We start from the raw sequence: 27,408 nt of genomic DNA, 5'->3' as shown, positions 1-27,408 counted from the left end.
TCTGGGCCTAACATAATTAATCAAGTAATTTCCAGCTAATGGTTTACGGTTTGCTTCACTTCTCCACCCACTGTCTGGCTTTTTTAGGGCAAAGACATAACTTCTTGCATGTTGCTAGAGGACTAACAGAGTAATGGGACTAAGAATGCAATAAAAAAGATTTAATGTCAGAGGGGATGAATAGAATCAATGAGTATTTTCCCTTTAGCAGAGAACAGTACATTGCTACGTCAGTGGCAAAGGCTCCTATGCCCAGAAGAAGCTCAGAACTGCCTTCTGTGAGTGCCATGCCAGTGGAAGCACTTTTGGCCTGACTTGCATGTGTCTGCTATTCTGATTCTTCAATGAGACAATTCACTGTCTGTTTCTGGGGACAGAATGAATGGAGGAGTTAGATCAATTATCTGAGAGTCTTCAGGATACACTCTGACAGATGATGAAAGGACTCTAATATGTAATTGAAATACCCTGTACCAAAATACTCACATTAAACTTTGGCTGATTACACACAGGTCTGAGCTATCTCGGACCTTCAGAACAGGAACTGAGTTGTTTATCAGTGAAAGCCAAACTTCTAAAAAGCTGGCTGCCCACTACAGAGCCTTTGTGTTGGGTAAATTAGCTTCAGGAAGAGAATCAAAATGAATTAAAACCACATGGAGATCCTCTCCCTTTACCCCCCTTTTCCCCTTTCCTCTCGCTATATGAATCCCCTCACCAGGAGACAGAGGCCAGTTCAGTATAATTTAGTCCAGTGTTTTTGTTTCCTAAAGTCTCAGTCTTGGGCTGAGTCCATTAATAGGCTGCAGCTGATTTTAATCTAGATGAACTCAAGGCTTCTCTCTTCTTTGGTTTCAAAAAGATTACAAATTGTGTGTTATATAAATAGAGGGAAAAGGGAAAAAAAATCCAGAATAAGTAAAAAAATCTGCTCTCCATTAGCTGACCTGCTGAACAAGACTGTGATTCAAATAAAGATGAGAAATGAGAGATGTGGGGAGAAAAATACACAACTAAAAGCTCTAGTGATACTGCACGCAGACACAGTGGTAAGAGGACATGCAGTAATGTCTGATAGCTACCATTACCATTGTAACAGCACAGAAGAGATATTAATGGGACTCCAAAAGCAACAAACCACATGCCTCAAAGACTGTTCTGATAGTTTGTAGCAACTCCTCCCCATTAAACATAAAATCACTTTGATTAGCAATTATGACCTCTCTGTATCTCAGGTCTCTCTGCTAGCTAGGGTGGAATAAGTTGGTCTCAGACCAGCTCCTCGTAGCTACTTCAGAGTGTGAAAGAATGCCATGATACTCACATGGACTGATTCAAGTGGGGTTTCTAAATAGAGGTGCTGACACTAGAGAGAGTTGTCTCATATCAGTGCTGACAATTTTGGGTGGGAGGGGGCTGAGATTTTTTTTTTTTTTAATGCCAGCTTGAATGCTCTGTCTGCCTAATGCCACTCTGGAACTCTACACACTGGATGGCTCAAGACTGCATGAATCCATGATTTTTAAAAGAATTGCTATAGGCTGCAGATATGACACTCATTTTAATGATGCTCAGTCTCAGTGCTGATGTGTTCAAAGTCTCCATTTAGAAGACTCTCATGAGACAACTGCTCAATTTGAAAATGGCCACTGCAGCTGAGCAGCAAAGCCAAACATCAAGGCACAATGAACAGCACTGGAGCAGAATGTAACTACTCAGAGTACCCTACAGACAGGTGGCTCCTGGTGGAGAGCAACAGGATGGCTACCATTTGGAAAAACAAGAGTTACAGAATTCTATGTAACAGGCTTCTGTTATATAAAAAACTGCATTCATTCCATAAGAAAAAGCAAATGTTTTTTATAGCCTATGAGCAAGTGAGCTGTACTTGCAAAAAAAAAGTCCCAAAGAAACTGCAGTCTTAATGTCATTATGATAACTTAAAAATCTCAAAATAGCATTTGATTCCACAGGTTCCATTTCAGAAGTCCAGAAATGTTTTTCTCTGCTTGTTAATGCTCTCCTTTTTGGGTATTGCACACATCTGTTTAACACAAAGAGAGTTTACAAAGAGAGTATAAAGTAAAAATCACAGCTTTGCCATAAAAAGGAAACAAAATAGAAGTAGTAAAAGTGTTAGTAAATCAATAATTAATAGCAGATATGCAGAGAAATAGATATCCAGGTGACACCATTAAGGGGAATCACATAGTTCTATCAGATTTACCTGAATATAACCCCTCCTAATAAGTTTCAATTGCAATTATTAACGTGCCTGGATTAAACCCAGTAATTTTTCATTCCTTGCTAATGGGGAGAATGTAACTTGGAAGGAGTCTGTATGCAATCACTGGAGGTTTTATTTGTATAACTTTTCTGGAGGTTGACTATGACTATATTTGATTGCATGTGGGTGGCTGTGGGACAGGCAGACAGCTGGGTGAAAAACTGTGACAAAAGAAATCTTGTCCCATTTCCTGCCTGTGCTTCATTCACTAATGAGCACTGCTCTGGGTCATTCTCAAGATTTCTTCATCTGTTGTTGTCTCGTCTGCAAAGGGGCACCCCAGCAGTGGAGCTGTTGTCAGCTTGTCTTGAGAGTTTATTCTGCTGCCTCTCACCCTTGCAGCTGTGTGGGATTTTAAGTGCCTGGCTGTAAACAACTCCACATTTTGTGCTTCTTTTTGGATGACTTGAAGGCCAGTCTAAGGCCAGATGTGTTTGCTGGTATATCTGTTTCTCATTTCTTCTGATAAATGCATATCTCAACAACTAATAATAAAGTGAAATTAGGATTTATCTTCAGTTGTCTTCTTCAGCTTGATTTCTATTGGAAAGAAAACGTTAATAAAACACAGCTAAGTCCTCAGTCTCTCTTTTCTTCCTGGAGTGCTTGAAATGTTCACTGAACATATCCCTACAAATAAACAACCAGGTTGGTGATTCTGATGCCATTAGATTCCTGCTGTAGCAACCAATATCCCTTTTGCTAGCTTGTGGAAACAAAACCATTTTGCTTCTTTAAAAAACAGTTTTTCACTAACACTGTGTCATCTATTCTTGTTTCTTTTGTCAGACCAGTTCACTTGATTTCTTCCCAGTAACAGGTTTACTAATTCTAACAGGATTCTTTTATAAAAGGCTTCTATCTGTGCACAGGCAGGATTAAGCATTCTCCTACAGCAAACTGTTCTGTTACCAAGTCAAGTCCATTGATGAAGAAATTTATTAGAGGATGCACGTAAGGACTGCACCTCTCTCCTCACACCTAGGCTTCAGTAAGTCTCTATCCAAGGAAAAGGAAGAAATCACACCCAATTTCATTGTATCAAAGTGCTGTCTTTTGATTTGTGTTGTAAAATAGTATTGCGTTACCCTTCCCCTTCCAAACGGATACAAAGGTGAGGCAGTGGGAAGGGGAACCCTAACCCCAAACCCTGGGCACAACCCTAAGCCTAACCCTAGGGCAGCCTCGGGCTAAGGCGGGTTCCAAGGAAAAAGCTGTGGAGGAAGCCATGCAACAGCTTAGCATATCCCTGGCCACTAATGATGGCAAGACCTGTACTGCTGCAGTGCAACACAGAACTCTTCTGGCCATGACCCTCCTCTTCTTTCCAGTTAGATCATGGCCTTATCCACTGCCACCCCTCATATCTATTACAATGGGACCCTTATTCTTAATTAAAACCACTGCTTAAGTCTGTCAAAGATACTGCTCCAAGAGAAAGCAATTCCATCAGGCATGGCTTTGATAGAAGGCTTCCAATCCTCTTGTATCTGCTACATGGGTTTTACATCCTCTGCACGTTAAAATTATTAGATATGGATGGTCATAAAAACATTTTATATAAAGGAAGTCATGGGGTTGTCCTTTACCCAGGAAGACTTTCAGATAAATGCTCTAGTTTCATCCCAAAGGAGATTTTGCCAGGCCCTCTAGCTCTAAGAGGGAGAAGAAACACTTTCCACAGTACTAGGCAGTTCTAATCATAGATGCACCAAACCAGCACCTACTTTTATTGAAGATAATTGTTCCCTGACAGTACTCAGAAGCTCATCTATTGTCTTCAGCCACAATAATGAATGCTAGTCACTCACTCAGCCTTGCTAGTTCTGTTCAGAAAAGGGTACACAAAAAACCTAAGTAAGTTCTGTTTCTTCCATGCCTCTTCAGATTTATTTTAACACCCAAATACAAAAACTGTAACTGTATACATAAGCCACCATGACTGGCCTAACTGAAGACAACTGTTTAAACTGGCAAAGACACAATTTATTCTATTAAAACCACTCATGATGATATGTGAGAAGGAAAGAAGTCCTTTTAGCTTTTAAGAAACAAATAATTTCTAGGGATAGTAATTAGGAAAACAAACACAAACCACTTGTATTTGTAAACTGAGTATACTTGCTGTGGCCTGACTAAAATGTGCTAAATCTAATCTTGGAATTTTTTCCTTCAAAAAACCTTCACATTTCAAGATGCTAGTAACATAAGAAAACTAAGAACAGGCAGAATCATTCCTCCACTAGCCCAGCTGGATTTTCAGCATTTTACTGAGCTTTCCTATCTATTATGTGAAATAAAAACCAACCTGTTTTCAGAAGGCTACTTTGGTGAGTGGTTTGAATTAATTTCATTTCTTAATTTAATTTCTCAGGACATTCAGAGCTTTTTTTCCATTTTCTGTGTTGAACTTAGTGGGTTTTCAGAGCCACAATATCAACAATGCAATATGGTATCTATTTCTTCCTGTATCTAGCATGGTTTTACACACAAACCAATCATACCTCAAATATCTAATTTGAGGCCCTCATTCTCCTGCCTTTAATGGTATATAGTGGACTTACTGTGACACCTTAAAGAACATTTCTTACACTTGACCCTCTCAGTAGTTTCATGGGATTCTCCCTATTCTCTTTGCATTCTTACCAGATACTTTTTTCACTATGACAAATCACCAAGCCCTCAGATCACTTGCATAAAACAAAAGAAGGCTATTTTACCTAGGTAATGTTCTTTCTCTGTCTACAGTAATGGTGGTAGAACTTGCACAAAATATACTGTTGTGAAAAGAATTAGATTTCAGATTTATGGAAACTGACTCTAACTTAAATGTGTGGAAGTGTCATTTTGTACATCATGGGCCATGGTAACCTTGAATTAACAGGAAATCAATGCAAGGATACACCTTGAATGGGAGACAAAGCTGATCTATATTTGTGGGCTGCTTTTATTGTCTGTCCAGAAATTTCAAAGCATCATATATAAGGAGAGAACTCTGGATATCAGAATCAAAATATGCACCTACATTTTTCAAACATCCCAGCACCACAGAATTGCCTCTGATGGGATGCAAATCTGTTTCTCCAATGTCTCTTGGAATGCAGAGGTAGTACATGGACTAGACAAAGCCAGAGCAGAACTAACACACAGCAAGCTAGTCAGAATTTCATGATTGCTGGGATATCTTTAAATTGTAACCTGAGGTTAGCTGATGACACAGTCATTGCCTGAATCACCTGAAAATCTGAAACAATGGCTCTGAGCATGGTAAACTTTATCACTAATCTGACCGTGTGTCATCCTTCTGACTTGAAGGATGGGGAGAGAGACGGCAGGAATTCTGCCGCTTCAGCAGACAAATCTATGGGCAGAGCAGGAACAGAAAAGTACAGTAAACACCTGACTCAGTCTCTAGCAGACACATTCAGCAACATGACTGAACTTTACACTCAGGACACTGGGTGCCTGTCACATTTAATAAGGAAATGGCATCTCTTACTGCTGTGGTGAGTAACAAGGCAGAGGAAGAATCACATGGCAGAGAAGCAGCAAAGCAGAAGTACCGGGGTTCAAACCCAAGTTTTAAAAACCTCACGTGATCTAAATAAATACCAGCACTGCCATACCTGATTTGGGGCTGTCACAAAAGGGAAGCCTAGAGAAACAGAGTGTCCGCCCTTAACCTCCTGAACTATCAATTTTCCTCATCTAATACTGCAGAAAGGTTATGCTGCAGTGCCCTGTGCTTCCTCACATTTAAAGTTAGGGTAGCCAAGGGCAACAAAGACTCCTTCCTCTCCAGCCTGATAGCAGAGCTCTTCCTTCCTTTTGTTCACATGAAGAACAAACACTGAGTTGAACAATAACAGTGGATGCTTCATTATGATGCTCTCTTGGGCACCCAGCCCTGGTTAGCATTATCTTACCCCTTGGTTTTGTTTTAAAGGAAACTGTGAATGGTCTTTTCAACTGCTGGTGTTCCAAAATCGACATTACCTCTACTTCCTCTGTTTTCAAGTTTCCTTATTTTACCAACAATATGTGGCACTATGAAAAAAAAAAAAAAAAAAAGACAGTCAACGAACTGAGAAAGCTTCCAGTCTGAGGCAAGCAGTAACAGAAGGCCACTTAAACAAGCTTTCCCTGTAAATTAATGTCACACTGTTGGCTGCAGCCCTCAGTGGGCCAGCTCTCTTACCCCTTCAGCTAGAAGAGGCCTTGAATTTTCAAATTCAGTTTATGTATTAAGTTTTCCTGTACCCTTAAATGATAGAGCCATGTCCTTTCTGAGCCTAGGCAGCTGGGACCAGCTTGAGGGACACCTTATTCCCTTTGTGCTCAGATGTAACAGTGGAATTTAGTTCATTCTACATCAGAGTAACCAGGGCTTGCTCTGACTTTTATACGTTACTTATAAACCTTTCCTAGGGCACAACAAATATTCCAAATGAAAATCAAACTGTGACTCAGGTGACTGCCCATCTTTTGTCCTGCTAGCCAAACTGGACCACTTGGATTAAAAAAACCTGTTTCTCAAGGAAAACAAAGTATTCTGGATGAATAAAAGTTCATCTAAGTTCTGTTAAACTTGAATAAAGTTCTGTCTGGTGTTACTCAGCTGGAAGGACTGCAGTAATGAAGCAAGGCAACGGAATTGTAGGGGAGGGAAGGCTGAAAAGCAAAGAAGAAACAACATACCTTTGAGCTCTGGTGTGCTCTGTGTGAGGCCCTGCCTCTGTATCCAACATGAAGGTGGCCAGGATCACATAACAGAACTATCAAAGTTATGCTTTCACCATTCTGATTTAGTGCTTTTGGCTTTTACTACTGAATTCAAATACATTGGCTCGATTTTCAAAGGTAATGAGCACCTCCAGGTCCCACTGCCTTTGGTGACAGCTGCAGCTCTAAAAATCAGTTTAAGATAGTTTGCATATTGAGAAGAACTGAAGGAAAATAAAAGGCCTATTGTATATATATGAAGAGTTAAAACACTACTGATTGGTGGTCTGTGAGTCCCTTCCCTTTTCAAATTAATTTCACTTCATGTTTTGTTTGGTTTTCCTGTTGATGCATCCTGCACCCTTCAGTGCTATGCTGGTGGGATCCCACATACTTTTCCTGGCATGTGGTGTTTAAAATAAGAGACCTCAGCAATCGGATATCCTCAGCATTTCCAGCTATTGAACAAAATCATGAGTGCTGTGATCCAATTTCAGAGCAGAAGAGGAAAGATATAGAGTAATATTCTCCCTGTGCTGGTATGGGGCAGACAAAAGAAAACTAAGCAAACAGGATGTTCTGCTCCTCTGTGGACTTCAGCAAATGCCACGGCAGACAGGATATGGTCTAGCTCACAGCTAGGACTCACAGCTGCAATGTATGTGCCTGGCTGCCCAATACCTTGTTTGGGTAATTCGCTCACAGCACAAATGTAGCATAAAGAAAAGTAAAAGATGTGGTGTGCAGTTCCCACCTGTCATGTCTCAAGGCTGCAGTCCTTCATCAAGCATATGCAGTCTGAAGGAGGAATGTGGTATTTATACATGCTACCAAGAAATTATCTCATCCCATCCCTAAATTCACTCAGAACATCTTTACCAGTGCAAAACTTGGTGTTCACAACTTTGGATTTTAGCCTGCTTATTCTAAGCCTATTCACTGAACAGTAAGGCATATCTCAGCTGAGGTCTCCACAACAGCACACAGCACTCAGTTCAGACTACTCAGGCTCTAATATTCCCCAGCATTTTCTAGAAACATCACTCCTCATATCTCAGCTGCTGCTTCTGGGAAGTTCACCTCCATAGAGCATTGGGAGAGTTTGGGAGAATGTTTCTGTAGTTGAAAAACTAGGACATTTACATGAAAATGAGATTCAGTGGACCATAAAGTAAAATCTTTTCAGCAACACCTTTTGTTGAACTGTTAATTGTAGCATCATTTGCCTTTGCTTCCTCTTCACCCCTGCAGGCTTGTGCTGCCTTGCCTATGTGCTGAGCCCTAAGGCAGACCCTCTGGGTTATTCAGGTGGCAAACCAAGGGACAGCCTGGGCTGGTACACCACACTCTAGCAAACTGCTGGCTAACCTTGTTGCTTCTCTTACCTCTATAATGCTTCTTTAACTCTATTGGCCCCAAAATTTAATCTCAAAAGTTTTTCAGGGGTCTTCACAGAACTGAATGACAAATGACCAGGTTTGGTTTCATTACAACATAAACACTGAGAAACAGTGCTAAAGTTCAAAGGAACATTGCAGAAAATACTTTCCAGTAACAGCCCAATATTATGAATTTTAGGGAACAACTGTAATGAGAAAAAGCATTTGAAGTAAACCACTGTTTGCTGAGAGGGTTTATCACATGTGCCTGTTTTTAAGAAAGTGCTATACATTCCTATTCCATCTTATCAAGATAGATTTAAGATTATATGAGAAGATAATTTAAATCTGTGACAGGGCAAGTCAACACATCAGATGAAGAGATACATGAAGTTGTTCAGGGTGTGTTAATTCTCAAAACATAGAGAAAGTTTAAAAGAAAAACAGCACTGGGGTCAAAGCAGTGGAAGCCCTATTTGTTAAGTGTTATCCCTGTGCTAGTAAGCCTCTCCTCAGGCAAAGTTTCCTAGTTTTGAGGAAGTGCTATTCAAGTGTGCTTGCTTATGCAGAATTGCACTCTGGAGACTTCCAGAGTTTAGACTGTACGTAACTTTTGGATTTCCTCAGCAGAGGCAGCAATAGTGTCCAGCATTTCTCTTCGGAAAACAGGCTGTACACTTAGGGATTTTACAAGATTTTAGTAATACATAAATTCCTACAGCTAAAGAAAAGTTGCATATATTACCAAGGGTAAGTATTTTGGGTCATAGTCCTCTCTCTATTGCTAACTATATTTTCACAAGATCAAATGGTATCAGTGATGGCTTCACCAAACATGTTAGTGGCGAAGCCAGTACAGACATAACCTTTGAGGATAGCAAAAGAAACTTAGCTATGCCTACATGAGAAAAGAAAAAATCACTGAGACTTAACAGTCTTTTACCTTCATAAGCTGCACACAAAAGCATGAGCCTTTACTCTGGCTGGAAAACAAGTTTTTGAACAGACACTTATTTAGCTTCCTACTCATGAATGTGTTCGCTTAAGAACATTAAGTCCATTTTAGGTACATTTGACCTTATTTTACAAATCTGTAGCTTGAAATATATGACATCTACATTAAATCCAGGCAATTACTAGTAAAGTCTTAGTCTTCCTTGACAATGTTCAGTTCCCAGAACAATATATTGTCACAAATCACAGACACTACCTCTAATCAACAAACAATTACACTCCTTATGTTAAAAGCCTTTTGGAAAAAAGGCCATTTGCTTTAGCACTATGCTGAAAACCCAGGGGAGCAGCCCACTTTGATCAGGAATTCATTACAGAGAGCCTGGTAAGGAGAAGATTTCTCTGAAGTGAGGTCATTTTGTCCCAGGAAGCCTATGCCAGCCTTGAAAAGGGGGGAACAGACTTACACTCTTCAGTTCATTGTTTTAACAACACTGGAATAGAAGAAATTAGTTTTGATTAACACTTGTATAAATGAGAACAAATTTGGCACACTGCTTGCACTAAAACTTTTTCGTGTTACATCTAGTAGAACTTCAGACAAATTAAATGCTGGTACTTCAGTTGCAATGTAGTAAAGCACTAAGGAACATGTTTGGCTTTAAGTGCAAGACAGAAGCATCTTCAGTATCTTTACATGAATCTTTAGAAATAAGCAGGTAATTCAAAACATTGTGCTAAACTGGATTTATCCAGCATAATATCCTCACACAAGTTAAGCTCACAGGAACAAACATGGCCAGAAACTCTATCAATCTACTGCCTATCTACTATGCCGCTATGTGAAAGGTCACATTTGCAGAGAGAAACATTTAATTTTATTGAAATTACAGTTTATTGTGGTTTCTACTGGATCTAAACCCAAGATACCTCTAGTCTTCATTCACCATTAAAATGTTTTCCTTCCATTTCTCATCATAAACATTTTTAGTTGGTATTGCATCTGTGCTCTTTTTCTCTGTCCTCCTTCATTTGACAGCCATGGAGTTTGGCAACTCCAGCAAGGCTTTGGCAGTGCTACTGCAGAGCAGTAGAGCAATTCTCACAAACCCATCTAATGAGGACACTCTCATCCAAGCAAACAGGTTTAGTAACCCACTCCTCAAAATGCCAAGAATTGCCTGAACAAAAGGACATTTTCATTGATGTCAGCTATATCTGTGTGGGTCACGTTGCTGGCATTAGGATGATGGCAGTCTTATTTTTCCTCATTCCTTAGTCCCAGGATGGACTTAATCTACAAATTGATAGTGCTTCTTTGCTCTCATTATTACAAACCTGTTAGAAATAGCATGAGACTTTCAGCGTCCTGTGGGGAATACAGCAAAAACGGTTCCACCCCACAGAGATCCTAACAATGATCAGTTCATCTTTATCCCTCCAATAGGCCTGGAAATCACCAGTGGCACTGCAAATCTTTTACCATCTCAATAGCAATGCACAACTCTATTCCCATTAATCTGTCTTCCACCCATTCACACATCAAGTACAACTCTGCTTCATTTTACAGATTATATCCATGTTGCTCCAGACAAAGGTCACTTTATAGTTACAGTTCTTCAATTGAATAAAAGCTTTTGATGCAGTAAATCATTGTCTTTCACTGTTCAAACCCACACAATACAATACAAATAATGCTGCCCTTTCTTTCAGAATTCCTTTTCTACCTCACTACTTGTTTCTTTACAAAATAAAATGAGGCACTTTTCACTTGCTTCAGCCATAGAAATTAGTTATAGCACTTTGGAGACAGTTTGCCATGCTGCAGTACAAACCTAGACTCTATGCTATTTAGAGATCAAAATGAGCCTCTTTCATTGCCTTAGTGACAAATGAAACATAATGTACCAAGGTTTCCCTAGATTTAGCTGTTAGTAGATATTTTCCCTCACTACTGTGAAACTTAAGACACTCTCTTCCAAGTGCCACATTCTTTTGTTTCTACATATAATAAGTTACCTGCCTCAATAGGACATTACATGCAAGGTGAGCACACTTGTGTTCAGATAGCTTGTGTGCAGTGAAAAAGAGGGCAGCAGAAAGAGTGGATTAATAAACTAATTATTCAGTCCTGTGGCACAACCCTCAAACTCTTCCCTTTAGCAATACAAGGTATTTGGGAGCCAGTCAGCGGGAGACACGAAATTTTGAGGTTAAATTTATAGACAGTTATACCTTTCAAAAAGGAAGAATAAAACATAGCAAGATAAATCATTACGATAAGTACACTCATGAAAAATGGCAACCATTTAACAGCAGCACTGCTTTTTTTAGCACTGAAGGTCCTTACAAGAACTGAGGCCAAAAGCTGAAGGCAGACAAATTCTAATCTGAAATACAGAACAAGGGTTTTGCATCAAGGTAGCTAAAACTTGAAAATACCATCAATGCAAACTAGGAACTCACATTTTTTTATGTCTGCAATTAACAGTGATTACTTTTCTAGAAGAAATTATTCAGTGCAACAAAGTTATCAGGTACCTGAAGGAAACATGTATCATATATGGGAGGTCAGTTTGGATGAACTGATAATTCTATCCATCTTTAAGCCCTATGAAACTGAAAATATATCATTATTCAAAAGCATGTCCCAGCTCACGAATAGAATTTGCCTTATGTTTTCAGTGCTTCTGAGCTTTTCCATGAAGAGCAATGTAAACCACTTAGTTAAAGCATTGAGTCCCAACAGACTCTTCAGCTGGCAAAGAGCCACCGTGTCCCCAACTCCTTTCGCAGCAGCCTCCTCTTGGTAACAGAAGGCATTTGCTTAAGTGAGATGGAATAAGACTTCCACAAACAGTTGAGCTGTTGGTAGGTAACAGCTAGGCTTGTATTTATATCCCAGAACTCTGCTCCTTCTAAAGCTAGACTTGGATGATCATCCACAGCATACAGCTTCAAATCAGTTTCATTTAGCCTATCTTTTTCACATATGTGTGCACAAAGCTAAGTAGCAGCTTCTAGTTCAGCTGGCCCAACCCAGGATGCACTACACTCAATTTCAATGAAACTGCAATTAGGCAAGAGCAACTAAAAATTTCTTCTGTCATACCAGAACAGAATTACCAGCTAGCAATCTCCAATCAAAACAGAAACTATATCATAGCCAAGGAGAAAAATAATCTTACAACTTGCATTCCTAATCAAGTAGATCTGGAGCTCTATTAATTTTATTCTTCTTTTGAATGGTATGACTTCACTCACTGCAACTGGTTGAAACAGGGAAGCTGCTGTTCAACTGATATTGAAACAGGGAGGTGGCAGCAAGTTCCTAGAACATCAAACAAAAGCTGACAGCAAAACTTCCAATATTTTGCAGTGTTTGATCCAGGTTTCTGCCTTTTTGTCTAAGATCTCTACAAAATAGAAATTGGCTGTCAGACTAGATTCTGCACTCACAATTCAGGTTCATCAAAGAATGACATTGGCAGAACAGAACATGACACTGCATTGCAATGTGAAGGTAACTGAGGGTATTTTTGGGGTTCCAGTCCACTCCCACTATAGCACAGAGCAATTTGAAGGAATGAAGGGAGGAGGCTGAAGACTTTTCTTTGCTAAATTTCTGACTGTCCAATCTTGCCTTTCAATCATCACATTTCATTTCTCTAGTCTGAAAGTGGAAATAAAAGACTGAGTGCATAAATGGATTCTCTTCATTCCTGAACACTTCAGGTTTACAAAAGCAAAGAATTTTTCTCCAAGGGACCCTTGGGCAGCCTGGAGATCTCTGAGAATAAAACAGAAGCAGTTCTGCCTTCACGAGGGTCTCCTCCAAAAATTTCTGTGCTTGCACTAAGGCCATGAGATGCAAAGATACCAGGGAAACAGAGCAGCAATTTACATTGACAAAGAGGATTTTGATACACTCCTCCAAATGGGGCAGCATTACCATCTTAATAGCCTTTTGCTCTCAGCCCTCTTCCTGAGGACGCTGGAGATTTTTGCAAATGGAGAACAGTTCCGCTTCCCATTTTAACTGCAACAATAGCAGAAGGGCTCCTTAAACTGCATCAAATAGCAGTCTGTGAAATCCCTAACTAGCCACACTGCCTCTCCTGCCGTTTTATTATCCTCCAGCCCACAGAACAAAGCAGGGGGGAGCTCCTCCTATTTTTTTTTTTAGCCTATTCCACACATCCTAATCCCTCAGAGGTGGCAATGGAAATTGCTTGTGGAACTGTTAAATCACACTTTCACTTTGTCTTTCATTCCCCATTCACCCTCGCTAATCAGGGAGCTTCCAGCTACATTTTCCGATATCAATTTGTTTATGGCCTATTGGTTAATGGTCCCAGGATGGGACCCCCTGAGTAAAAAGAAAGAATCCTGGGTACTTCAGCCAGCTGCTGCTTCTCACCAGTTCCCACATCCACCCACTTGTTCCCATCAGCCACCCTCAATGTGCTCACCTCCTGACACCAAGGGAATCAAAGTACAAAGCCTGAATGGCAGAGTTGCCTTTGGGAGCGGGCTGAGGGACAGATCCCACTGGTTAGTTTTCTGTGGTGTCTCTCCACATCTTACCTTGCATCCAGCTTCCCTTTGGAAAGAAGCACCAAGTACAACTCAGAAAAACTCTAGCATCTTCTGAACAAGGCAGTCTGGTGCCACTTTCTGCATCTTATCCAAACCAGACATTTCCTGGTAATTTGCTCACTTCCTGTTTCCACAGAAATAATCATCACTGAAATGTGGGATGAGACCATGCAATATTTACTTTTACAAATTTACCATGTGAGATGGTTCATGTGTAAGTGCTTACAAGTCTCTGTAAAAGAGTCTGGGCCACATTATTAGGGGAACCATTATTAGGGAACCCTTCTTTGCTACCCATCTTGGAGAAAAAGATCTAAAATACAAACATAATTATGTAGTTAGAAAGTAATAAAAGGCTCACACAGAGAAGATATTCTTGTTGCCTTTCAAAATGCACAAAGAATGCCTGATATAAATACATCAATTACTAAAAGAAATCCAAACTGGTGCTTTATCTGTTTGTAGAAAAATGGCAAATGATGTTTTAAGTGTAACTCCCAGAAACACATGGGTGTAGGGAAAAGAGCAATTACCACACTTTTAATCCAGTGATGTTCTCCTATCAGAGTGCTGTTCCATCATTATGTGTAACCAGGCCTATTTGTTCTTTAAAGGTATGGTTCAGCCCTGGGAAAGCTATATTCATGGCTCACAGAAAAGAGCTGAAAAAATTAAGATTGACTCTGAACAAATTCTCTCTGTTTCTGAAATAGCAAAACTTTCTTTCCCAAAGTTTCACTACATTAGGGCCTGAGGACAGAGCAGGAAACTGTCTGCCTTTTAAAATAATGACCAGAAACATCTACGTAACTCAAGATATCCAAGATAGAAAAGTATCTTATCATCTGCCCTATACTGAAACAAAACACATCAAGAACAACTCTTGCAAGCACTCTCCATTTAAACTAATAAAAATTGTTTCTAGTTCCTGTAGACTTTTAGAATTACTGGTACCAAATAAAGCAGATCAAGCGCCCAAAATGCTATCTAAACACATAATGAAAATAGTATCCAAAGGCTTAGGAAATGCTGTATAGACACCTCCCCCCCCACCATTACAATTACGTAGCTGTATCAAATGGAAGCAAAAATGCACCATAAAACAATTTCATTTCGTTTGTTTTCTGACATTTTACATCACCTGAGATGTAAGCATATGGAGTCACTAGGAAATATAAATATGTCATTATTCTGGTACAGCCTATTTGAATGTGAGAAATTTGCAATCAGAACTGTTCACGTCCCTTAAAATGTCTATAGTGCCTCATGAGATCAGTGATTCTCCATCACTGGAAACTAAGAACCAGCTATACTCACTTGTCTTATTGCCCTGGCTGCACATCATAGTGTCCTCCCTGAACAGAAAGTGACAGGCACTGATAGTTTTATTCAGTCTGTTAAACTGGTGCAGTGATGAGGGGCCAGGCTGCATATCAAAAGACATCAACTCAACAAAATTGATCTATGAAGGTTTGTCAAAAAGTAAGGATGTTTGTAGGGATAAATGGGAAAAGAAGGGAAGAGTTGTACTTCTCTCTTTGCTGTGTCTAGAAGTACATATTTCAGGACACAGCCACAAGGAATCCTAGTTCCCTGTCAGCATGGTATTAATATGCAGCTTTTCAGCATAACACTTCATATCCTAGAGAATCTGAGGATAATTTAAGACCATTGGGCGTTAGCATTACAATGACCACAAAAACAGAAAACAGATATTAATTTTCTTACTGATGCCAAGCCATTTGCTAAAGAAGAATCATTCATTAACACAGGCTATTAATGATAGATGGGTATGTTTCTCCTGAAGAAACCTATTCCATTGCGACCCATGTTACCCAAACCATTCCACTTTACCTTGGAGAAAAACAAGGAGCCCTGGTTAATAATTTCAGGGCCCATTTCTAGATCCATGGAAAAATGCAAGAACCAATTTAGTGTAATCCAAGAGAAAACAGTGAATTCAGCAGAATGTCTCTATGTTAACCAAAATGTTTAAATGTGCGGGATTTTAATTTGGTATAAACAGTACAATTTTCAATAACAGTTGTTATCTATTCAGTCTGCTTAAAATACTAATTGAAAAGACAAAATAACCAATGCTCTGGTCTTACCCTGAAGAATCAAGCCTGATTTCTCAATGGTGTAGAAAAAAGTGGAGAATGGAGCAACAGGGGATTTAGCAACCAGGAGCTGCAAAGCAAATACATGATGTAAGTATGCATCTTTATAACATACTGATCAAAGCTCAAATCTCCAAAAGCAATCTCACCAGATTTAACTTCCAGAAGTAGTAAAGCACACTTCAGATATAACATGTTGTTATTGATCCAGCCCTATCACTTCTAAGTAGTTGAGATCTTCTCATACACATATATAGATCATGCTGCAATTTTAAAAGGATTTACAGGTCCTTAAATGCCTTTAAAAAATGCCATTGAAGCAGTACCTTTTGCTTGTCTTACTGGCATCCTATTAAGCTTAACCATTCCTGCTGTTCAGACTTTTGCACTCAAAGACAATTTTGAACAAAACTGCTACTGCCATATACAGGGAATTTTTAATTGCCATTAGCCATTCCACAGATATGCCCCCTTGGCTTCTCCAGGAACTCCACCCACTGTCTTTACCCTGCCCCTGGAAGCAGCATGTCCACTCATGTGTCATCACACTGGGGACGGTAACATGCCATTGCATGTATCTGGATGTCCTCTTCTGCAAAATGGGTAATGACCATGTCAAGCTTTTTTCAAGGATCTTGTCCTTGAAATATCAAAATAGGAAATGCAATTCCCTCAGGATGGATGTACAGTGCAATTGAATTTAGCTTGGTGTTAGGGTGACACCAGAAATAAACCAAGATCCCTGGCTCCACTGTGGTACAATTACCCTCTGTAGAAGACGAGCCTGCAGCAGAACTGCAGAGACAGAAATGGGCAGAGTAGGGAATGTGGGACCTGCAGGTGGCAAACTCACACAAATGTGCCCAAGCTCTGTTGCTTGCCTGTTTGATTTTTGCGCATTGCCAAGGACTGTTCCTCCACAGCTTGCCTAAAATAACTCTCATGCCGTCACCTGCATGAAAGTGACATTTTTACAACATCAAACCAGGATATGATACTGTGAATACTTTGTGAATAATCCAAGCAGGAAACCTGCTGTAGTAGCACTTTCCCCTCTTCCATGTCAATTACCATTCTCTCTGGGATTATCTTCTGGAGAAAAGGGCAGCAAGTCACATCCCACATACCTGATGCACTCTAACAAAACCTGTATTCCCTTGCCTGTCATTATTACAGAATCACAGAATAAGCTAAGCTGGAAGGGATGCACAAGGCTCATCGAATCCAACTCCTAGCTCTGCACAGGACCATGAATCACACCATGTACCTGAAGGCATTTTCCTAAACACCTCTTGAACAGGTTTGATGCTGTGACCACAGCCCTGGGGAGCCTGTTCCAGCGCCCAGTCACCCTCGGCATGAAGAGCATTATTACAATAGCTAACCTAAGGCTCCCCTGACACAACTTCAGGCCATTTCCTCAGGTCCTGTCACTGGTTACCACAGAGACAGCAGGAGGAAGACTGCCAGGAAGAAAGTAGAGTGAAGAGGAGTTGCCTCCAGGTGCTTCACACACTCCCTCAGCTCTGAAAATACAAGGGAGAGGACGGGGTGGAAAAACAGTGCAAACACTCAGGTGGAGCCTCCCTCAACAGTTGGCTGTTTAATTGGAAAGGCCTGAAGTGAAACAGTTACAATTCTGACATCCAAGGTCAAATTGTTGGCATTCCATGCACTACTATGCACATAAGTACTAACCAAAGTATGCATGAGCACTAGGCACAGTTATACATGCACATGGATAGACATTCAAATAACTCTATGTACAGTCTGTTACTGCATTTTTATTCAGTTACAGTATGTGCATAGCTATGTATAGCAATGAAAAACTATAATAAATCACTTGCTTTGAGCAGCACATCGCAGGGCCCCTCTGAAAGGTGGCTGCTGCACAGCTACATCTGAGGCTCCAAGTTAGCTTCCTTTCTAGTAAAATGGAAAAAGCTCAGAATATTCAAAGGTATTGCTTTATTTTGAATGTTTGCCCACTGAGAAAAAGAACCTTTTAAGTACAACTGCACATTTCACAAGCAGAAAGAGTACAGAGAATTCATTTTTATAACATCAAGCTAGAGTATTTAACATAACATTAAAAAAAGAAGTAAATATGTATTTAGATTTGTTTTTCAAGCAAAATCAAAAAAATTGTAAAAGTTCATTGCAAACTATCCTCTAGCCAGAACAGTCAACAGAGAGTAGGTTCTTATATCTATACAAGGAATTTATAAAGAATGGAAGAAAATACTTATCAAAAAAAGAAAATTATGTTTGGAAGGCCAGGAAATAGAAGTATAAATCAAGGATTACCAAAAATCAGGTAGTGTTGACTCTGGAAAGATTGTTAACAATAGCCAAAAGTAAATAAAAGTTGCATTTATAATGAAATAACATTGGGATAGTAATTATATATATTTCTAGATATCAGTGAAAAAAAATAATTCTCAAGTAGGACAGTACTGAAAAAGAAAAAAAGGCAGGTAATGTGAATTTATCCATATCACATCGATATAGGAATAACAACTGAGTGGAATGAAAATTCCAGGAATTTAGCACTTTCAGCAGAAGTAGATAATCTCTATCAGGAAACTATTCTAAGAAACAGCATGCGAATTCAGGCCCGATAGCCAGTATTTGTCACTTTCCTATCAACTTGAAGATGATACAACATAACAGAGAAGCAGCAAACTTAGTCCCCATAAAAGAAGAGGAAAAAATATAAACTACTGAGTCGATGCCTGCAACCTGATAGTACCATACAGGGCTTCACAAGATATTTTGAAGTGAGGAATAACACAACTTAGACGCAGGACTCAAAGGCATAATAAGGAAATTTGCTGATATTAAATTGTGAAGAGCTGTTGACTCCCTCAGAGACAGGGAGGTCCTGCAGAGAAACCTTGAAAATTTAGGGGACTGGGCAATCACCAAGTTTAACAATGGGAAGTACTGGGTTCTGCACCCAGGATGGGGAAACACTGGATATAAGGACAGACTGGGGAATGAGAGTCTGGAGAGCAGTGCCACAGAAAGGGACCTGGTGGTCCTGGTCTGTGGCAAGCTGAACAGAGGCAGCAGTGCCCTGGCAGCCAGGAGGGACAACCGTGGCTGGGGGGGCATCAGGCACAGCATCACCAGCAAGGCACAGGAGGGGACTGTCCTGCTCTGCTTTTCACCGGGGCAGTGCTGGGGGCAGTTTGGGTGCCACAGTGTAAGAAGCATACAAAGGTATAAGAGAGTATCCAAAGGAGGGCTACAAGGATTGTGAAGCATCTTAGGCGAATACGTGTGAGGAGCAGCTGAGATCACTTGGTCTGTTCAGCCTGGAGAAGAGGAGACTGAGGGGGAGCCTCATTGCAGTCTACAACTTCCTCATGAGGGGAAGAGGAGGGGCAGGCACCAATCTCTTTGCTCTGGTGACCAACGACAGGATGGAATGGCTGAAGTTGCATCAGAAGAGGTTTAGGTCGGATATCATAACAAAATTCGTCATCTGGAGGGTGGCTGGGCATTGGAAGAGGCTCCCCAGGGAAGTGGTCCCCGCTCCAGCCTGACAGAGTTCAAGAAGCATTTGTGCAACACTCTCAGGCACATGGTGTGATCCTTGGGCTGTCCTGTGCAGGGCCAGGAACTGGACTCTGTGATCCTTACAAGTTCCTTCCAACTCAGAATATTCTATGATTCCATGAACTAAAGTCTTGGAAAACAGGGTAAAAGAAAACATGGCTGTCATGCCAAACATAGATGACATCCTTCTTTGAAGAAAGATGTCATCTATGTCTGGCATGACATAGATGACATGCCAGACACAGATGACATGCTTACTTTAGAAGTCTGATATAAATTTGAACTCATCTCTTCAGATCTCTGTAAAGCTTTTAACACTGCTAAATGGGAACTGGTAATGAAAAAAACAAGGATAAGACAGAAGCTGTAAGACAAAAGTGGAAACAGCTATTGGAAAGAAGACACTCCCTGGGTGTACCTGAGATATTAGTATCCCACTTAGACTGACCCATAAGGTGATGTAGTCAAGACAGTGACAGACCCAGTTGTATGGGGCACCACCACATATACCTGGTAAAACCAGGGACACCTGTGTGTTTCTGCACAAGATACCAGCAAGGTTTAATCTGGGAGACTGTGTACCCTACAGGTCACTTATGAACCCAGACTGCAAGAGAGGGGCTGCATGCTGCTGAGGAGACTGGAGTGCTCATCTGAGACGGCACTAGAAAAACACTAGCTCAGTGATTCTGGCAAAAATGAAGGCTGACAGTGTCTGTGTGTGTAAGTGAATGAGAAAAGGGGAAATGAGAGAATGAAGCAGGAAGAAAGGGAAGAGCTTCTCAACCTGACAATGATGGCAGCAGAACGGATTTGCAGCCATAAAGACATTTTGGCTGGAAATTTAAAAGATCATAACTACCAATAAAATGAGACTCTGGAAGAGCCTTCAACTCAAAGAGGAAAAACTAAAAAGTTAATCTTTGCTTTTATGATTCAGATTAAAATATTTATGAAAGGGATATGAAGCAGTGCCTTGGGAGCACTTCATGACCTGTTAAGTCTCTTCAACTCCTATGGGCTTCCTACAGCACCAAAGCCCTGCCAACCCATGTTTTATGCTGATGGAACTAACAGAGTTGGAACAATGCATGCTAACAATGTCCTTTGATGGCTGACACTCTACTAAGGATCTTTGTGGTGAATAAACCAAGAAAAAGTTGATAGTTTTCAGATAGAGAATCTGTAATTTAAAGGCTTCTCATCTATATCTTCTAGTTAGCATCTGCTTCTTTCCATAAGATTCCTAACAGCTACCTGAGGATGTGGAGAACACATGGGATCTTCCAGAATAATTCAGAAGTAGGCAGCACAGGCAGACCAGGAATTTATAAAACTCACATATATTCAAGTATATGTCTTGTTTTAATTCTCAATCACTCCTGTCTGAAAACTGGGGAGAGTACAGAGAGATATATTATCTGAACCTGGATCTGAATTCAGAATTATTCAATAACAAGCTGAAACACAGATCTCTTTCCACAATCTTACTTTATAAAACTTAAGATCATGAACCAAAATTTTCAGTCCAACACAGAAGATTTCCTTGGTTCCTTTTTTACTTCAGGAAAAGAAAGGAAAATAGAACTCCACTAATATTCCTGATGTATGTAAAGCAATTTATTGCACTCTTTCCTAGCCAGATAAGTGAAAAACACACTTTAGTTCTTCAGTGATAAGCACTATTTAATCATGGAATCAAAACCAAATCCAGGCCCCATTATTTTTTTTTCCTATTAACACTTCAGTGCAGTTAAAGTTGCACCAAAAGTAGTACACATTTTGAGATGAGTAAACAGTAATGGTAAGTAATAGGCTAAAGAAATTAACAAGCATTTTGATTACAAAAATAATTTTTAAACAGTAAAATTAATGGAAAACAGACATAAAAAATGATGAAACAGTACTGAGTCTTTCTAATTCATTCTATGATACTTCCAAAATGCTCTCCATGAGCTGCCCATGAGTTTCTGGAATGGAACGTAAAATCCATCTGCATTTATTATGCTGCTGTCCCTCTAAAGTGCAAATGATGGAGATCGATGAGGGAAGTAAAAATGAAGGCAATTTCAAGTTTTGCCAAGTCCAACCTCTATAAAATGGTCAAATCTTAGTTTCCTTTCTTTTCTTTCTAGCATCACATTCCCTGTCAAGAGGTTCGTAATAAATATTTATTATTTAACAACAATGTAGAATAAACATTAAATGACTGAAAAATCATTTCTGCCACAAGGCATGCTAAGAACACAAAGGTACTATGTAAAAGGAAATATATCACCTTGATGAAAAGTGAATAGAAATTGGATAGATGCCATTAGATTAGATAAAGGAAGATAAATGTGAGACAAGCAGAGCAGTTGAGAGAGAATTGATGATGACAGCAGAAATATTGTACATGAATGTTTGCTTTAGTTAGGGAAAGCATTTTTAATAACACATTTTATTATTTATAAGCTTTATGGAAGAGATTAATCAAAGAATTGATTGCAGAAGCCCAGCAGAAAACAGTAATTATTGGAACAACGCCTCCTGTCAATAGCAAGGGAAGTGATGAATTGGAAAAGGTATTGGATGAACTTCCAGAAGGCTTCTGACAACCAGAAATCAAGGCAATGTTCTGCCAAAAAAAAAAGAGTAAAGATGATGAAGGGGACAGAGTCCTATATCAAATTAGTTATCAAAATGCCAGGATGATAAACAACCAAACAGTGAAATAACAACATGATTTTGACTGAGCTATCAGCTCTCATGTGACTGAAAAATTATGATTTTATAATGGAAAACGAATGATTTCAACTAAGATATATTTCATTGGAATATCTTAATCCATTTGTTTTGGACTAAGATATTTCAATGAAATACTTGAGAAAATCATCTGTATTAACATTTAATACATCACTTCCATTTAGACTGGAAAGACAACTACTTTTGTTCCCATTTTTTTATGGAAACTATTACAAGAAATTGGTTTTTAGGAACAACTGAGGAACATAAATGAAACTATTTGAAGCCTCCTTTAAAGTATCGGTTTCTTATCAATGGACAGATTCTTGTCTTTTTATTTTATTCTATATCAAGCTTTTTCTTACACTGTCTTTTCTCCTTGACTCATATTATTCTTGTCTATTGTACTGACAAAATGCATATAATATGCACTAGGGACTGAATGAAAAGCAAATCCACATTTACAGTCAATAAATATTTTAGAATTCAGGTCTACTGACTGAATACCAGAGACCTGTGGAAGGAGTTTGGCTCTCATGACTCTTTTGGCCCTTACTGAAACAATGCTGCCTCGCTGGGGCATTTTGCTAATTCATGTTGCTGAGCAATTGCAGTGAACAAGCTTTGCTAAGAGTTGGTGCATTTCAGGAGAACTCTTCACTGACACCACATTCAGCTGAAAGAGCATGAGGATTGAGAAGGAAGCCTACACCACTGACAGGGTCACTCAGCAGTGAGAATACTATCTCTCAAGGTTTGATTAGACTCATGTACTAATAAAATCAGTGCTAAGCTAAACAAATCTTTCCCATGATTGTGCCAAATTGACTGGGTGGACAATCTTCACGCCAGAATTTCCCCTCTTATTGTAGATCAGAAGGGTTGTTTTTTCAGCTGCAATAGAGCCCAGGAAAAAGCCAGGAAGGAAAACAACAAAGTTGATTTTGCATCAGATATCCCAGCAGACTTCATAACTGTTTTTTCTGCCCTCCCTTCTGCTCCTTCTCGGGCCCAGTGTGCCGGAATTTGATATATTCTAGAAATGAAAGCAGCAGTCCTTATTCTGCAGATTGTTTACTTTTGAGTAGGAGCTGCAACCAAGTTCCCAGGGCCAGCTCTGTTTCTCAGTCCCACAGCTCACACTGCCTCCAGCCCACTGGAAAGGTACCCAAGGAGAGAACCAAGAGTTCCCTAAAGGGCACCAACACTGTGGTGGCATTAAGTCTTCACAGAGTTGTTCCCCACTCCCTCTTTACACTGAAGCATTCCTTTAGGGCAGTGGGATGGCTTTTTACAACACAAGAGAAAAAACTGTTGTGTTTCCTACCAAGCCTTACTAAACACCAATGCTCATGGACCTCGGAGCTCTCTGAGGCTTCAGTCTCACGGGTTCTGATTTCACTGGAGAGATAACTGCCCCTTGCTGCAGAAACAGAGAGTGACCCTAACTCCTTTCCAGTGTTATGGTGGAAGAAAAGTAGATTCAGCCCCCTGCAATCATTTACTAAGCTCACAAGATACATCTATAAACAAACAACTGATCTCTGATAGCAAATGATCCTTCGGACAACAACATTTTGTGCTTATATGGTGCCTGATCTACAGACTGAAAAAAGGCCTTAGAAGCGTGGGGAAAAAATAACCCCGTTATGACTTGGGTAAATTGAAGTTCATAAATTAAATACAGTCCTAAAGATTTTACAGCTGATATCAGTACCAAAACCTGAATAACGTCATTAAATCCTATTGCCTTCATAAGCAAATCACTGTAGAGTTTGACTTTATCAGGACCTCACGTTTTCCTACAGAAACAATTGTCCCCTGCTTTGTATCTTCCTCCAAACCCCACTGCCAGGAAAGGCTCTCCATGCACAAATTTTCCTCTTTCAAGCAGAAGAAAGCTCAGCCACTCCAGTTGTACTGTGTGCACCCATACACTTGTCAGTAAGAAAGGCTGCAGGCTAGGCAATTATTGGGAATAAGGAGGTAAACCAGGCAGGCTGAGGAAAAAGAGATATATGCCATCATTCTCCAGTCCTCCCAAATACACATGTACTCTCCCTGTTAAAAAAAAAAGAAAAAAGAAAGGGTGGATTGAAACAGGGCATGCTTAAGATGGCCTGAACACTAGAGAGGGAACTATGAGAAGGGGGGCTACAAACATGCCCCAGTACTGGGAGTACATGTGGAGTCGTGGAGTCCCTACTGCTTTCATAAATGAAAAAAAAGAAAAAAAACAAGAGAGAGAAGGAAAAAAAAGGAAAAAAAAATTTAAAAACCAATTATCATTTGGATTAAAATGATGTCTTAGGAAACTGTAATTTAATTTGTGCCATACATAGCACCTGAGAGATGTGGTTCTCTGAAGTCCAGCTGTTTGAAAAAGCTTTCATCAATGCTAGGTTAAAGGGCCACAATTCAATAAAATTCTTTATAGAGCAGTTTAAATGGATTGCATCTCCTCTTTCCCCACAAGAAAATCCCACCTAGAGGAAACTGTTTAGGAACAAGTTTCCTTTTTAGTACTTTATGGAAAAGCAACAATGGCAGCTAGAAATGGTTTATGAGAGGCATTCCAGAAACCCAAACCAATTAGTGCAGAAAAGTAGGCAAGCAGAGTTTGTGTACATCCTAAAAATGTCCATTAGCACACATCTGGAAAAAACAGCAGAGTGAATGGGCTCAAAAGGCAACTGACCATCCTGCTGTCATCTCAATCCCTCAAAATGCAGCAGCACATCTGTTTATTTTCTTTTAGTACAAGGCATACAAATTTCATATATTAAGAACATTGCTAAGAGTGCAAAGCCAAGAATTCCCTGTTTATCATATTGAGAAAAAATGAGGGAGGGAAAAATGAAGATGCACTTAAGACATTTTTACAGGGAAACAGCAACCATGGGTGCTGATTTGAGTAAGAAAATTAGTGAAGAGAAAGCCTTCAAAAGCTCAAGGGAAAACATGTAATGGATTCAGCATGGAAGAAAGAATTCAAAGAAATCTCTATTCTGAAATATCAGCGTGACACATTAACAAATGTAAATTACTATCAAAGAGATCAAACTTTCTCAGCCAAATTGCAAGAGATTACCTTTAATTATAAGAGTCTAGCTAGTGCTAGTGTGAAGCAGAGCTTTTGAAATATTTAAAATAAATCTCTAGAAATCATGAAGCTATATAAGAATAGCCAAATTTCAGATAAATCACTTCTTGTCTTTTTGTTTCATCTTAGCAATAATTTCTAGGATATGATCATATATTCTTTTGTGTAAGTCTAGGCAGATCACCTTTCTCTCAGTGCTCCACTCTCAGAAGAGGTCAATGAATAAAAATTCTACACCTCTGTATTTCTTATTGAAATTATTTAGACTGCTTACATACCTAAGTTCTAGCTTAAATTTATGTTAAGCATATACTCCTAACCCAACTACTAATAGTTTTATCATTTAGTTAGACATTAATCTTAAAGAAGAGCCAGGAATTCTGGGACATCATGGTGTTGCCCATGGTAACACAAATATGTGATAAATTGAAACAAAAGAGAGGATTACTTATCCAATGTGAAGACTAGAAATGCAAGTGAAATATAAGCATTTTATGGTACTTTTTACTTGCCTCTTCTGAAGAGTACACAACAGTAGCCAGTGACTGTGCTTGCACTTTGTGCAACCACAAATTCTTCCCCAAGCAGAGGTCAATTGAGCTGCTTAGATGGCAGAGAGGTGGACAGATGGTTGAAAAGCTGACCTACAGAGACACCATGCAAAGAAGCTGAGCTGCTGAGATTCTGCTTTTCAGCACCAGACAGGGCATTCAGGAGGCTGTATTAGTGTCTGAGCTCCGAACCCTCAACATCTTAGTGATGGCAGCATATACTTTTAATGGCTGTGGACAAAACAGGACATTTTACAACAGAAAAAAAAGCTCTCAGAGCAGTTTGTTAGTGCAGTTCTTCCTATAGTAATGAATAACAGTCACAGGCAATGACTCCAATAAAAATAAACCATCATTGCATGCACATGTGGCTGGGCTTACTCCCACAGGAGACATTCAATACTTGCAAAGGAAAGAAATGGAAGGAAAACAAACAAAAGAAGGAGATAGAAATTAAAAGCAAGAATCTTTTTAAGAACAAAGGAGAAACAGAAGGGACAAGTCTAGGAAATAGGACACTGCAAATCTCAAGCCTCCTATACCTGGCTGGCTTCAGCTGCTCCTTATAAAATCAATATATGTATAGAGCACTTATGCACAGTGCACAACGTCAGGAACTGGAAATTAGGATTCATGAGTATTCTTCCTAACTTCGCCACTGCTTTTTGAGCAACTATGTGAAAATCATATATGGACATAAGACATCTGTAGCAACTTTACTGCATTTTCTGCCAGGTAGGCACAGCTCCAGATGTACCCTACCTTCCTGTACCCAGAGGCTATAATCCAGAAGGCTCAATAAGCAACAGTTCTGTTATCTCTTTTCAGTGGGGTCCCTTCCTTCCCCTCTCATAAAACCAGAACAAAGGCATGTGTTTTGGCTGAGCCTGTCCAGGCAGTTGCTAGCAACAGATGACCAGTCTGCAAATTGTCTCAGCTTTAGTGGTGTGCCAAACATTGGATTTCAAGTGAGAGAGGTCAGCATGAAATATGTAGTGCCATTTAGGCATGGTTTTAGCATCAGGCACTATAATGAGGAGCTCTGAGTATCCTTGGACTGAGTAAACATAACTTCAGTGGAAGAAAACCATCAAACCCTCAAATGAGTATCAAAGACAAACACAGACATCAAAACCAAAAATTTCCAAGGTGAACTGTCCTGATGTGCTCCAGAGCAACCACTGTCCTGAATGCAATAGGCCAAATCTAATATAATGCTGCTTTTCCTTAGTTGTCCTTTCCCAGACTGCCAGCACATTCCTGAGCCCTCATATCCAGAGAGCCTTTTCTTGCCTGATGTACATAACAATACCTTCAGTGGCAGGGAACTGCATTACCCAGGCAAACAGCAAGTTTTAATTGGAAAAGAAAATGAAATCCCAAATGTGTATTCAAATGGTGTCTG

The 27,408-nt window shown here is 39.7% G+C and overlaps 1 protein-coding gene across 8 annotated transcripts in view; it reads right to left on the bottom strand.

The window, feature by feature from the left end:
* RAD51B (RAD51 paralog B) overlaps window positions 1–27,408 on the bottom strand; it is a 400,026-nt gene that overhangs the window by 117,238 nt on the left and 255,380 nt on the right. For 4 of the 8 annotated variants that reach the window (XM_064713534.1, XM_064713536.1, XM_064713535.1 and 1 more), the window contains exon 10: window positions 16,053–16,131. In XM_064713534.1, coding sequence (XP_064569604.1) covers window positions 16,053–16,131 — 79 coding nt within the window. Of the gene's footprint in view, window positions 1–6,215; window positions 6,335–9,759; window positions 9,837–12,686; window positions 12,759–13,929; window positions 14,066–16,052; window positions 16,132–25,984; window positions 26,235–27,408 lie in introns of those variants that run through there. The other 4 variants (XR_010440386.1, XM_064713540.1, XM_064713541.1 and 1 more) reach the window with 4 other exon arrangements.

This window comes from Zonotrichia leucophrys, chromosome 5 (genome assembly GCF_028769735.1).
Source record: "Zonotrichia leucophrys gambelii isolate GWCS_2022_RI chromosome 5, RI_Zleu_2.0, whole genome shotgun sequence".
NCBI classification, from domain to species: Eukaryota; Metazoa; Chordata; class Aves; order Passeriformes; family Passerellidae; genus Zonotrichia; species Zonotrichia leucophrys.
Note: the sequence above shows the minus strand (reverse complement) of the source record. Positions and strands in the feature narration are given on the sequence as shown.